The sequence below is a fragment of the Rhinatrema bivittatum genome, chromosome 4, assembly GCF_901001135.1.
Source record: "Rhinatrema bivittatum chromosome 4, aRhiBiv1.1, whole genome shotgun sequence".
In the NCBI taxonomy this organism is placed as follows: domain Eukaryota; kingdom Metazoa; phylum Chordata; class Amphibia; order Gymnophiona; family Rhinatrematidae; genus Rhinatrema; species Rhinatrema bivittatum.
Window position 1 is genome coordinate 426,808,052 of NC_042618.1, and position 13,274 is coordinate 426,821,325.

Consider the following 13,274-nt stretch of genomic DNA (forward strand, 5'->3'; position numbering starts at 1 on the left):
CGCAGGTTTTATGGTTTAATGGAAACCGAATTGATTTGTAACTTGTTACAAGAATATCGGTATATAAGAGCCCTAAATAAATAAATAAATAAATACACAATGAGAAGCATTCAGAGTCCCAGGTAGAATTAGGGGAAGCTCTGAGACAGGGAGAGCAGGCCCTCGAGGAGCGAGTACCTGATCCCTTAGAGCAGAGAGACTCAGTTGTATTGTACTCACGTAGCAGTAACAGAGATTCCACAAGACAAGAGGTCTGGCACCAGAACAGAGGGCAAGCCCTCGAGGAGCGAGTATCTGGTTCCAGTGAAACAGTACTGTGGAATAGATGGTAGTTGTACTCACAGATGGAAACTGTTAGTGAAGTCTTCCAAATAGAAAGGTTTGAAGATGCAGGCAGTGACTCAGGGAACATGGGCCCTCGAGGAGCGAGTACTGGTTTCCTGATAGCACCTGAAAGAAGCAGAAGAGGCCCCCGAGGAGCGGGTACCCCGTTAGCAACCCCGAAGGGTGTAAGAGTTCCAAATAGCGCTGGAATGGCAGAGCAGCTTCGGTACGGAGAGTGAATCCCATCCGTAAAGTTACCGTTGATAACTCGATGAGCTAGCAAATACTGTAGGCTTAAATATCTGGGCAGCGTGACGTCATATCAGGGGGACGCCCCTGAGGTTTGCGCCAATGTGGAAATAAAGACGAGGGTGGCGTGCGCGCGCGCCCTAAGGTACTTTGGAGGAGTATGGCGGGAGGGAGCACCAAACCAGTCCGAGGATGCCGGAGAGGACGGCAAACAGACGCCGCAGCAGCCAGTAGTCCGAGGTGAGCGGGAGGAGAAAAAATGAGAACCGCCCACTATGATGTCACCACGCTCAGCGTTTCAGCCGGTAAACGACGCCGATCCACCAGGCAACGAGGCTGAGGGGCTGCCCTTCAACATCGGGCACTTGAGAAACAATCCCTGTCACAAAAAAAAGAGAAAAATCGCTGGGAAAACAAGGAAGATATTGACAACTGAAAAAATGAGAACCACCCACTATGATGTCACCACGCTCAGCGTTTCAGCCGGTAAACGATGCCGGTCCACCAGGCTTTCTCCTTTGTGCTCCCCTTCATGCTAACCTTTGTGCTATCTTTGTATGTATGTTTTAGTTAATAATTTAACTTTTAGTAATGTTGTTCAGCTTCTTGCTTTATTTACAATTATTTTGTTACAGATGTTTCAATGTATCAGACTAAGGAATGTTATTTCCTGCTTATACTGTTTCATTGTAAACCGGTTTGATATGCATTTAATGCATGAAAATCGGTATATAAAAATCAAAAATAAAAAAAAATATATAAGTAGTGAGAGGTAGGCGGGGTGAAGCCGTCGAAGACCGACGGTTGCAACAGACTGCACTCATTAAGAAGGCATACGCGTTATACTTCGGGTGCAAAATTGGTGACAAGTATAGAGCATGGGCTCCTCATATATGTTGCACATCTTGCGCCAGTAGACTGCAAGCTTGGCTGAAAGGTGTGCGACCATCCATGCCATTTGCCATCCCAATGATATGGAGGGAACAGAAAGATCATATAACTGACTGTTACGTCTGCATGACGAATGCGTCAGGATACTCATGAAAGAACAGGAAGTTTATTGAGTACCCTAACCTTGCATCGGCAATGAGACCAGTGCTGGATGACGACAGTCTTCCTGTTCCAAAACCGCCAGAGGTGTGGACACTTGTTGAGGAGGAGGTAGGCAAGTCGTCACAGATGGAAGCTGTGGCTGATCCTGATTTTGTGCCATCAACATCCAGCGATCCTCATTTAATATCTGTCAGAGCTGAACGATCTGGTCAGAGATTTGGCTTTATCGAAGAGTCAGGCAGAGCTGCTTGGGTCAAGGTTGCAAGGATGGAATCTTTTGTCATCTGATATGAAAATTTCAGTATTTCGCAGCCGTCATGAAGATTTGACAAAATATTTCAAACAAGTAGACAGTCTGACTTTTTGCTGTGACATCAATGGATTGTTTTGTGCTCTCTGATGTGACCACGACCTAACAGAATGGCGACTGTTTATTGATTCATCAATTTTAAGTTTGAAGGCTGTTTTGCTGCACAATGGCAATATCTACCCATCAATACCTGTCAGACATGCCGTTCATATGAAAGAAATGTATGAGAACATGCAGCTACTGCTGAACCACATTGAGTACTCTAGGAACAACTGGAATTTGTGTGGTGGTCTCAAGGTAGTTGCAATTCTATTGGGTCTGCAGCTTGGTTACACCAAGTATTGTTGCTTCCTTTGTGAGTCAGGCAGTTGAGCAAGAGATCCGCATTACGTCAGAAAAGTCTGGCCTCTCCGCAAGAAGTTGGTTTCAGGGCAGAAGAATGTTGCGCACGACCATTGGTGGATCCAAGTAAGATATTTCTTCCACCTTTGCACATTAAACTTGGGCTGATGAAAAACTTTTGTTAAGGCAATGAACAAGCAAAGTAAAGCCTTTGATTATTTGTGGCAAATGTTTCCACTCATAAGTGACGCCAAGATAAAAGAAGGTGTTTTCGTTGGCCCACAAATCCGAGCTGTGATGAAGGACAACCACTTTGATGGTCTTCTGCAAGGTACAGAACGTGTTGCGTGGACAGCCTTCAAGTATGTCATTTGTAACTTTCTAGGTAACTATAAGGCAGCAGTCTATGTCGAACAGGTTGAAAATCTGCTTCAGGCATACAAATTGATGAAGTGCAACTTGTCATTGAAGATACATTTTCTTCATTCCCACTTGGACTTCTTCCCAGACAACCTTGGCACTGTGACGAATATGGTGAAAGGTTTCATCAAGACATTGTCAAAATGGAGAAACAGCATCAAGGCAAGTGGAACCCCTCCATGCTTGATGACTATTGTTGGACTCTCATCTGCGCAGCGTCAAACAGTGATTACAAACGAAAATCTGCGGCAAAACATTCTTAGTTTTGTTTTCTGGTGCCAACATTGCCATTATAGCTTATGCCGCTACAGACACATAACAATGCTTAATGATATCGCACTTTTCTGGCAAATGGTACATGAAACAGACATAATAAATGCATATTTGTGTTCAGCTTGTTAAAATCTACTTGTTTCACCGAAGGTTGTGGAGGAAACAAAATGTTCCCAGAAATTTGTTTACCAGTGAAACTGACCATTTAATCCTACTCTCTGTTTACTGTCTTTTAACCAATTTGCAATCCACAAAAGGATATCGCCTCCTATCCCACAATATTTTAGTCTTCTTAGAAGCTTCTCATGCGGGATTTTGTCAAACGCCTTCTGAAAATCCAAATATACCACATCTACCGGTTCACCTTTGTCCACATGTTTATTCGCCCCTTAAAAAAAAATGTAGATTTGTGAGGCAAGACTTCCCTTGGGTAAATCCATGTTGGCTGTGTCCCATCAAACTATGTCTATCTAAATGTTTTGTGATTTTATTCTTTATAACAGTTTCCACGATTTTTCCCGGCACTGAAGATAGGCTCACCGGTCTATAGTTTCCCAGATCACCCCTGGATCCCTTTTTAAATATAGGGGTTACATTGGCCATCTTCCAATCTTCAGGTACATTGGATGATTTTAATGAAAGGTTACAAGTTAATTGAAATAGGTGATTTACTACTCTTCAGTTTGTCAATCAGACCTACCACGTCTTCCAGGTTCACCCTGATTTTGTTCAGTTGATCTGAATCATCACCCATGAAAACCTTCTCCTAAACATCCTCTTCAGCAAACAGTGAAGCAAATAAATCGTTTAATCTTTCTGCAATGGCCTTATCTTCCCTAAGTGCCCCTTTAACCCCTTGATCAGCCAATGGTCCCTGAGAAGGATGCCTGAACAGAAAACCAACATGAAGAAGGAAATCCCCAGAAGCCTCTGCTTTTCTTTAGCCTGCATGGGCTGAATAAACTCTAAGTGACTTTCTGAGCATGACTTGCAGAATGTTCCTGGATATCTATAAAAGCGGACAAGCTGGCACCAGAAAGGTAATGCCTATTCATAGGGTCACAAAGAAGAAACCAAAGGGGAGCTTCAGGCACTATTCTCAGGAGTTTGTATCAACACAGCTACAGACGTGTTAATTATCTTGACCAGTAAGATTTTAACAGAACCAAGGACTATCTCGAAAGCCATGGTAAATGAGCTCCACCTCCTGGGGAAACTAATCAGGGGTAGTTAGGGATGATCTTATAATGCAGTTGACATTACAACTTATGTAAATGATCCTTTGGGCAGTCATGCAAATCTCTAGAACCTTCTATCCTTTTCCAGTATTAAATGTTATCTATAAAAGAAGGGTCACTTCCTGTATACAGTGAGATGCTGGTCAGTTTGTCAGACAAAGGGCATCCAGTACCCAGCATCTCCTGAGAATACTTATACTGATTAATAAAAAGAAATTATACTTTCTACTGAGACTAAGTGTTCTTGTGTCCCTGGCCATAAGCGTAGAGTGCGCTTAACATCCCTCACAGCCTTTCTGCTTCAGATATATTTTAAAATGTTTTTATTGTGAGTTTTTGCTTCTATGGCCAACTTCTTTTCAAATTCTCTCTTAGCCTGTCTTATCAATGTCTTACATTTAACTTGCCAATGCTTAAGTTTTATCCTAATTTCTTCTGATGGATCCTTCTTCCACTTTTTGAATGAAGATCTTTTGGCTAAAATAATCTCTTTCACCTTACTTTTAACTATGCCGGTAATCGTTTTGCCTTCCTTCCACCTTTCTTAATGCGTGAAATACATCTGGTCTGTGCTTCTAGGAAGGTAGGTTTTAGCAATGTCCATGCCTCTTGCACACGTTTTACCTTTGTAGCTGCACCTTTCAGTTTTTTTTTCTAATTTTCTCATTTTCTCAAAGTTTCCCTTTTGAAAGTTTAACGCTAGAGCTGTGGATTTACTTACTGTCCCCTTTCCAGTCATTAATTCAAATTTGATCATCACCGTTACCTCTCTCACCAAATCCTGCGTCCACTGAGAATTAGATCTAAAATTGCTCTCTCTCTCTCGTCCGTTTCTGAACCAATTGCTCCATAAAACTGTCTTTTATTCCATACAGGAACTTTATCTCTCTAGCATGTCCTGATGTTTCACTTACCCTGTCAATACAGGGGTAATTGAAATCTCCCTTTATTACTGCACTACCAGTTTGGTTAGCTTCCCTAATTTCTCTTAACATTTCACTGTCCATCTCACCATTTTGGCCAGGAGGATGGTAGTATACTCCTATCACTTTTCTCTTCCCCAACACACAAGGGATTTCTACCCATAAAGATTTGATTGTGTGTTTAGTCTCATGCACGATCTTTATCCTGTTGGAGTCTATGCCATCCCGGACATAAAGCGCCACCCTGCTTCCAAGATGCTTCTCTGTCATTGCAATATAATTTGTACCCCAGTATAGCACTATCCCAATGGTTATCCTCTTTCCTCCATATCTTTGATATGCCAATTAAGTCTATGACATCATTCACTGCTATACATTCTAATTTTCCCATCTTACTTCTTAGACTTCTGGTATTAGCATACAAACATTTCAAAGTGTGTTTTTTGTTTGTATTTATGTTTTGCTTTTCAGGTGAGTTTTAATTTTAGGCATTTGGACTACTTTTCTTATTATTGGAATCTCTCTGTTGGGATGCCCTAAATCTAATGCTTCATTAGTATCCTTTGAAGATACCTCCCTCCGAACCATGCACTGCTGAGTGACCTTCGGCTTTCCGCTTTGTTCTAATTTAAAAGCTGCTCTATCTCCTTTTTTAAAGGTTGGCGCCAAGATCCTGGTTCGACCCTGGTTAATGGGGAACCCATTCCTTCAGAAAAGACTCCCCCTTCCCCAAAAGGTTCCCCAGTTTCTTACAAAACTGAATCCCTCTTCCTTGCACCATCATTTCATCCACGCATTGAGACTCTGGGGACTTGCGCGTGGACAGGGAGCAGGTCCCCAGAGCAGACACATCAAATGGCGTGGAGGAGTAGCCTAGTGGTTAGAGCAGTGGGCTACGAACCAGGAGACCAGGTGTTCAAGTCCCGCTGTCGCTCCTTGTGATCTTGGGCAAGTCACTTTACCCTACATTGCCTCAGGTACAAACTTAGATTGTAAGCCCTCTGGGGATGGGGAAATACCTACAGTACCTGAATGTAATCCACTTTGAAGTGCAGAAAAAGTGTGAAAAGCGGAATATAAATCTAAATAAATAAAAATAACACTCAATAATTACAACTAATAAGGCTAAAAATCCTCCACTCTCCATACCTGGGAACTTATGATTTATAGTCACCTTCACGTAGTGGGGGGGTTGGAGGAGGAGGAGCAGGTTCTGCTTATGCCCACGGGAGGGGGGAATTACCCTGGGCACATCATCACTGTGCTGCCATGCTTCTGCTAATGTGCTTGTGGGGGGGGGGGGGACAGTGGATCTCTGCGGGCATGTAATCACATTCACCGCACCACAATCTCAATTTCCCCTAAACTTTAAGTCCCAAAATTACTCAGTAAAGTGATACTCACCGATCCTCTTCTGCCACCAGCAAAATCATCTTCTGCTCTCAATGCTCCCTCAGGATTGAGAGTTACTGAGTTCTTTCCCTGCTATATATCTTGAGCTTCGAAAGCAAATATTAACAAATTCCTTTGATTCACTTGTCAATTAGTTTGCCAGAGTGACCCTCTATTATTGTTCCTGCTTAACTTTGACACCTAATCAAATCATCATACTTCATTCACCTTTCTTTTCTATTTATCAGGCACACACCTTTAGAATTACCTACTTTTCCTTTTTAATGACGCACACAAACTAAACAGCTTACCACCACAATCTCTCTCTCCCCCAAACTTTAAGGCCCAAAATTACCCTGTAAAGCGATACTCACCGATCCTTTTCTGCTCTGAACTCTCCCTCAGGATTCTGTGTGTGTACTTCTGCCTAGGCAAAGCTTGGGCAATTTTCAAACAGCTGATTTACCCAGGTAAATGGCTTCTGAAACTTATCCTCCAGATGTACAAATAAGTTTTAATACCCTCTGTATCAATTACAAATTTTGTGTTATGGTTTCAAAACAATTCTTTTATCAACTCCCTAGCAAATCCACTGAATTTCTATGTCCAGCTATAGAACATAGAATACTACAATATGACAAGATTTGATTATTGTAATTCCATGTTGATCAGTTTACCTAAAAAATATATTAGATGTTTGCAGTTCAAAATGCGCCCATATTGTAATAGGCTGAGTACAGGAAAAGGATGTTGCCAGTGCTGGAAAAGTTGCACTGGCTCCCAACAGAGTTCTGCCTACAGTTTAAGATTATTTATCTGGGTTTTTAATCTGTCCATGGTACAGGAACAAAATATCTAAGAGACTAGGTGGTTGACTATTATGTTCTTCACAGACCGTACTCCTGGTTGAGCCTTCTGTCAAGGCATTTAGATTTACAAATAAACAGAAGCATGCATTTTCTTCCATTGTTCCTTATCTTGGGAACCGCTTACCTTCTGAAATTTGCTTAGTGCTGAATTATTTGGATTTTTAAAAATTAGTGAAAATTATTACCTTCTTTGTCAGATTTTTGCCTAATTTTTCTTCCTCGCTTGCTTAATTTATTTTAATGTTCTACTTGCTTTTATTGTGTGTTAAATAAGTTACATTTTATTTATTTTGCTTTTAGTTATACATTTGCTTACATTTCTTACATTTTCTAATGTATTTTGTTTTTGTATTCATTTTTATTCTGTTCCAGTAAGGATGGTAGCACAGTGAAAAAACTGAAAAACAGATAATGACGGAAAGCAGGAAATGTTTTAGTTCCCATCCAGAAAGGCCTGAGACTATGGACTGTGATGCTAATGATAAAGAAAAGAATGCCGCAGAAGGACAAGATTTTGACAGCTGCAGAGCTAGTCTGGATGGATGGTCAAAGACCGTAAAACAAAGGCAATCAGGCAGGACAGCAGGAAGATATGATGTTTGTTTTATCAGGCAAGTTCTTTATACAGTTATGTATTTATGAGAATAAAAGTAATATATTGTCTATGGTAGTGTAATTCATGGAGCTGGCAGGGTTGTTGCGCTCGAGGGTGGACCCTTGTCCTGGAGCAGTGGAGAACAGCTCCCTGGTAGGAACATAAGAAATTGCCATGCTGGGTCAGACCAATGGTCCATCAAGCCCAGCATCCCATTTCCAACAGAAGCCAAACCAGGCCACAAGAACCTGGCAATTAGCCAAACACTAAGAAGATCCCATGCTACTGATGCAATTAATAGCAGTGGCTATTCCCTAAGTAAACTTGATTAATAGCCGTTAATGGACTTCTCCTCCAAGAACTTATCCAAACCTTTTTTGAACCCAGCTACACTAACTACACTAACCACATCCTCTGGCAACAAATTCCAGAGCTTTATTGTGCGTTGAGTGAAAAAGAATTTTCTCCGATTAGTCTTAAATGTGCTACTTGCTAACTTCATGGAATGCCCCTTAGTCCTTCTATTATTCGAAAGTGTAAATGAACGAGTAGATGTGACTCGGTTAAGACCTCTCATGATCTTAAAGATCTCTATCATATCGCCCTCAGCCGTCTCTTCTCCAAGCTGAACAGCCCTAACCTCTTCAGCCTTTCCTCATAGGGGAGCTGTTCCATCCCCTTATCATTTTGGTTGCCCTTCTCTGTACCTTCTCCATCGCAACTATATCTTTTTTTGAGATGCGGCGACCAGAATTGTACACAGTATTAAGAACATAAGAAAATGCCATACTGGGTCAGACCAAGGGTCCATCAAGCCCAGCATCCTGTTTCCAACAGTGGCCAATTGAGGCCATAAGAACCTGGCAAGTACCTAAAAACTAAGTCTATTCCATGTTAACATTGCTAATGGCAGTGGCTATTCTCTAAGTGAACTTAATAGCAGGAAATGGACTTCTCCTCCAAGAACTTATCCAATCCTTTTTTAAACACAGCTTTACTAACTGCACTAACCACATCCTCTGGCAACAAATTCCAGAGTTTAATTGTGCGTTGAGTAAAAAAGAACTTTCTCCGATTAGTTTTAAATGTGCCCCATGCTAACTTCATGGAGTGCCCCCTAGTCTTTCTACTATCCGAAAGAGTAAATAACTGATTCACATCTATCCGGTCCAGGTGATTTGCTACTCTTTAGTTTGTCAATCTGGCCTACTACATCTTCCAGGTTCACAGTAATTTTGTTCAGTTCGTCTGACTCATCACCCCTGAAAACCATTTCCGGAACTGGTATCTCCCCAACATCCTCATTAGTAAACACGGAAGCAAAGAATTCATTTAGTCTTTCTGCAATGGCCTTATCTTCCCTAAGAGCTCCTTTAACCCCTCGGTCATCTAATGGTCCAACCTACTCCCTCACACGTTTCTTGCTTTGGATATATTTTAAAAAGTTTTTATTATGAGTTTTTGCCTCTATGGCCAATTTCATTTCAAATTCTCTCTTCGCCTGTCTTATCAATGTTTTACACTTAACTTGACAATGCTTATGTTTTATCCTATTTTCTTCAGATGGATCCTTCTTCCAATTTTTGAAGGATGTTTTTTTGGCTAAAACAGCTTCTTTCACCTCACCTTTTAACCATGATGGTAATCGTTTTGCCTTCCTTCCACCTTTCTTAATGCGTGGAATACATATGGACTGCGCCTCTAGGATTGTATTTTTAAACAATGTCCAAGCCTGTTGAACACTTTTTACCTTTGCACTGCACCTTTCAATTTTTTCTAACTATTTTCCTCATTTTATCAAAGTTTCCCTTTTGAAAGTTTAATGTTAGAGCTGCAGATTTACTTATTGTCCCCCTTCCAGTTATTAGTTTAAATTTGATCATGTTATGATCACTGTTGCTAAGTGGCCCCACCACCGTTACCTCTGTCACCAAATCCTGCGTTCCACTAAGAATTAAATCTAAATCTCTTGTTGGTTCCTGAACCAATTGCTCCATGAAGCAATCATTTATTACATCCAGGAACTTTGTCTCTAGCACTGGAGAATACAGAGGCTAGGATGAGCGTCACCACTGGAAACCCACGGTCCCCCCCAGGTGGAGCCCGTTGGGACCCGGGCCGCTTGGACTTAGGTGGGCCTCGCAGGGTCTCCTGGAGAAGTAGTAGACAGGCATGCCCACAGACAACAAGGGAGCGCGGTCGGACTCGAGGCTGTAGGTCTGATGGAGCAAGGAAGACCAGAACAGCGTAGGCAATAACAAGGCAAGGGATAGAGCCAGAATCAGAGGACGTGGCAATGGCAGCTGAGGTCAGAATCCGAGGATCAGTTCGAGGAGTAATCAACGAGGCAGGGGTCAGGTTCCGGAGGTCAGACGAGGTCACAAGGCAGGCAGAGATCAGGATCCAGGCAGCAGACAGAATGGTCAAGGAACAGGCTGAGGTCAGTACCAGGGAGATAGTCCGAGGTTATTACCTGGGGAGACGAGACAGAAGGACGCTGGAACGAGGCTGGAACAAGACTGTGAACGCGGAGGCAAACTAGTACACTTACAGTGCCGACCCGATTGCCAAGGCAAGGAAGTGCAGGCAGGAACTTCCTTATATTGGGCATTCAATCAGGGCACGCCACGGAGCTAGGACCTGCCCCTGGCCCTACAAGAGACTGGGCGGAGCGCGCGCAGGGGCGTGGCCAACGCCCCTGGAGATGCCAAACTCCGGCGTGAGGCCTGGTGTGTAGTGGAAGGCCCGGCGACCGCTGCCGCGGGACGCCGAGGCCTGGAGGAGCTCACGGCTGCTGCTGGGGAGGCCGACCCGTGACCTGCAGAGGAGCAAACGAGGTGAGCAGGCCCGGGCGCGGATGGGGCACGTAACAAGGGTAGCAGTGTGAAACCAGTCACTTCCACAATGTAGCGTGGCCTGCCTTTAATAAGTTATTAAACCTCTGTGATGTAACCTAAATTGGCTGTGCTGTTGGGTCAGAGTCATTGTAATCTGATCACTGAATCTTCGCAGAGTTGTACGTGGTGTGCTGACTAATAAACCACACTATTACCAAAGGCTTGTTACGCATTCATATTACTTGTTTTCTCACAGAAGGATATTTCATTTTACAGATTTACCATAAAGATTTTTCACAATTAATTCTAATTGCTTAGTTTTCATAAAGTGTGTCATAACGAGTCTGTGCTAAGTTGCTTTTACTTTATTTCCCCAGCCCACAAGGAAAAATATTCAGATCCAAATGTGGCTTGGTGAAGTACCTTTATAAAACCAAAGGGATTAGTCTTCAACCAGAGGATTTTGATTTTACTGTTTGTGCCCAAAGAAAATTGAAGGCAAAGCCCCATGAAATCCCCACAGAGACAACCGAAAAAAGATTTCAGTGCAGCTCTGATTATCGCCAGAAAAAACAAAGACTCTCTGTGAAAAGTGAGGAAGAAGAAAGCGCATCTTCCGTGCCGAAGAATGATGCAGTCTCCCTGTCCAACCATGAGCCATCCAACAAGGATTCCCAGTGTGCACCTGAAGAGACAGTGAAAGGCCTAGACTGGAGTGCAAAGGATTCCCACTGTGGGCCTGAAGAGACAGTGAAAGGCCTAGACTGGAGTGCAAAGGACTGTCACTCAGCAAAGACCAGAAAGAAAGGAGCGGTGAGGAGGAAGGCTCCAAGCGAGAAAACGGAAAAGGGATCGGAAAACAACAGTTCAGACCATGAGCAAAGGAAACGACAAAAGAAAGCATCTTCTTCTAGTAAACAAGCAGCTGAAGCCATCCAACATGAAAAGCGCCAGACCAAGAAAGTTAAAAGTTTCCACACTAAAGGCAAGAAAGGGAAGAAGCTTTCAGAGACTGCAGCACTTGCTCCAGAGTCGGAAACGGAAGCGTGTGGTAGAGAAGTTTTCTCTGCAGTCTCCACTGAAGTGTCAGAAGCTGTGGGAGAGCTGCAGTGTATAGGAGAGGATTCCGATCAGCACGTGGCAGATAGAGAAGTTAGGAGACCCGAGGAGCAGCTCAAGCTGGACCCCAAACTTTCCGTCTCTGACCGTGAAACAGATCAACAGGGCGTTAATGCTGCTCAGTGTTGCGATCATAAAGTATTCACCTCCTTGAAACCGCAGAAAGGTATGCCAGGAAAACCAGAATAGTGGTTTCAAATTGTAGGACACATTTCTAGGACTATGGATGATGTAATATGTTCTTCAGCTTTGTCAGTAGAAGTGGAACGATGAGGGAATTAGGCTTGGTCTTTTTCCCCCACTTGTGTTACTGATTCCCTTTTAACTTCAGGTGCCTCACTCCACCAGGCCTAGCTCACAGCCGATAAAAGGACACTATCTCGGAATCCACGAGTTCTCCCTCTCTCATTCTTTTTTATATACTGGGTATCATAATACTAGTGGAAGCAAGGGAGAGATTAGCGAGTTCTGAATTCTTCTGCTGTAAACCAGCAAGAAGAAAGGTAATGGTTCACATCCAGCTATACAACACTGTTTGTTTTTAATTAAAAACCTGCCCTCTTTCAAGTGTTGGGTATATTTTGCACACAGTAATGTTTCTGCCACAGGCATTTATATAGAAACAGAGGTGCCGAGGACAGATAGGTATCCCCAGGCTTAACCAGTCTGCCTGTTTTCCCCACTTGCTGCTTACTTACTGTAGACCATAAATACAATTATACCCTTTGCAAAGGTGTGCTTTGATGCTGGCAACATATCATGTTGAATTAGTACAGGATGGCTACTTCAGTTCTCAACAACCACAAACGGCTCTGTTTTTTAGGCTGTTCATAATGAATATGCATGAGATACATTTGCATGCAATGGAGGAGGTGCATACAAATCTAGCTAATGCATGTTCGTTGCGGATATCCTGAAAACTCGGCCTGTTTGTGGCTCTTCAGGACTGGAGTTGGCCACCCCTGATTTAGCAGATTACAAATAACTGCTTTAAACGTAGCTCTAGCAGTGTATATGTATATATATAGATATCTTTGTGCAAGGTAATTTATGGGAAAAGGCAGCAGCCTTAAAAAGCTCATACTAGTATAAGCGACCATCAAAAATAATGGGTAAGAACACCATTTAGACAATGTGTGTAAATGAGTTTTGCAACATGCAACTCTGTTCCTGAGCGTGATCTTCATTGTCTCTGTCTCCTCTTTCAGCCAGTCTTCAACTCTCTGTAAACCCTTTGCCTTCCCATTTCATCTCTCTTATGACGTGTGTCTCCTCGTTTGTTTTGTTTTCTTTTAGTCTTGCTGTGCTTTCTGTAGTCAGCTGTTCTCTG

The 13,274-nt window shown here is 42.7% G+C and overlaps 1 protein-coding gene across 4 annotated transcripts in view; it reads left to right on the forward strand.

Moving 5' to 3' along the window:
* Positions 1-13,274, forward strand: part of LOC115091270 (methyl-CpG-binding domain protein 4-like) — a 59,664-nt gene that overhangs the window by 10,929 nt on the left and 35,461 nt on the right. For all 4 annotated transcript variants that reach the window (XM_029601418.1, XM_029601421.1, XM_029601419.1 and 1 more), the window contains exons 2-3: positions 7,766-8,004; positions 11,203-12,110. In XM_029601418.1, coding sequence (XP_029457278.1) covers positions 7,805-8,004; positions 11,203-12,110 — 1,108 coding nt within the window. In that variant the 5' untranslated portion in view covers positions 7,766-7,804. The remainder of the gene's footprint in view (positions 1-7,765; positions 8,005-11,202; positions 12,111-13,274) is intronic.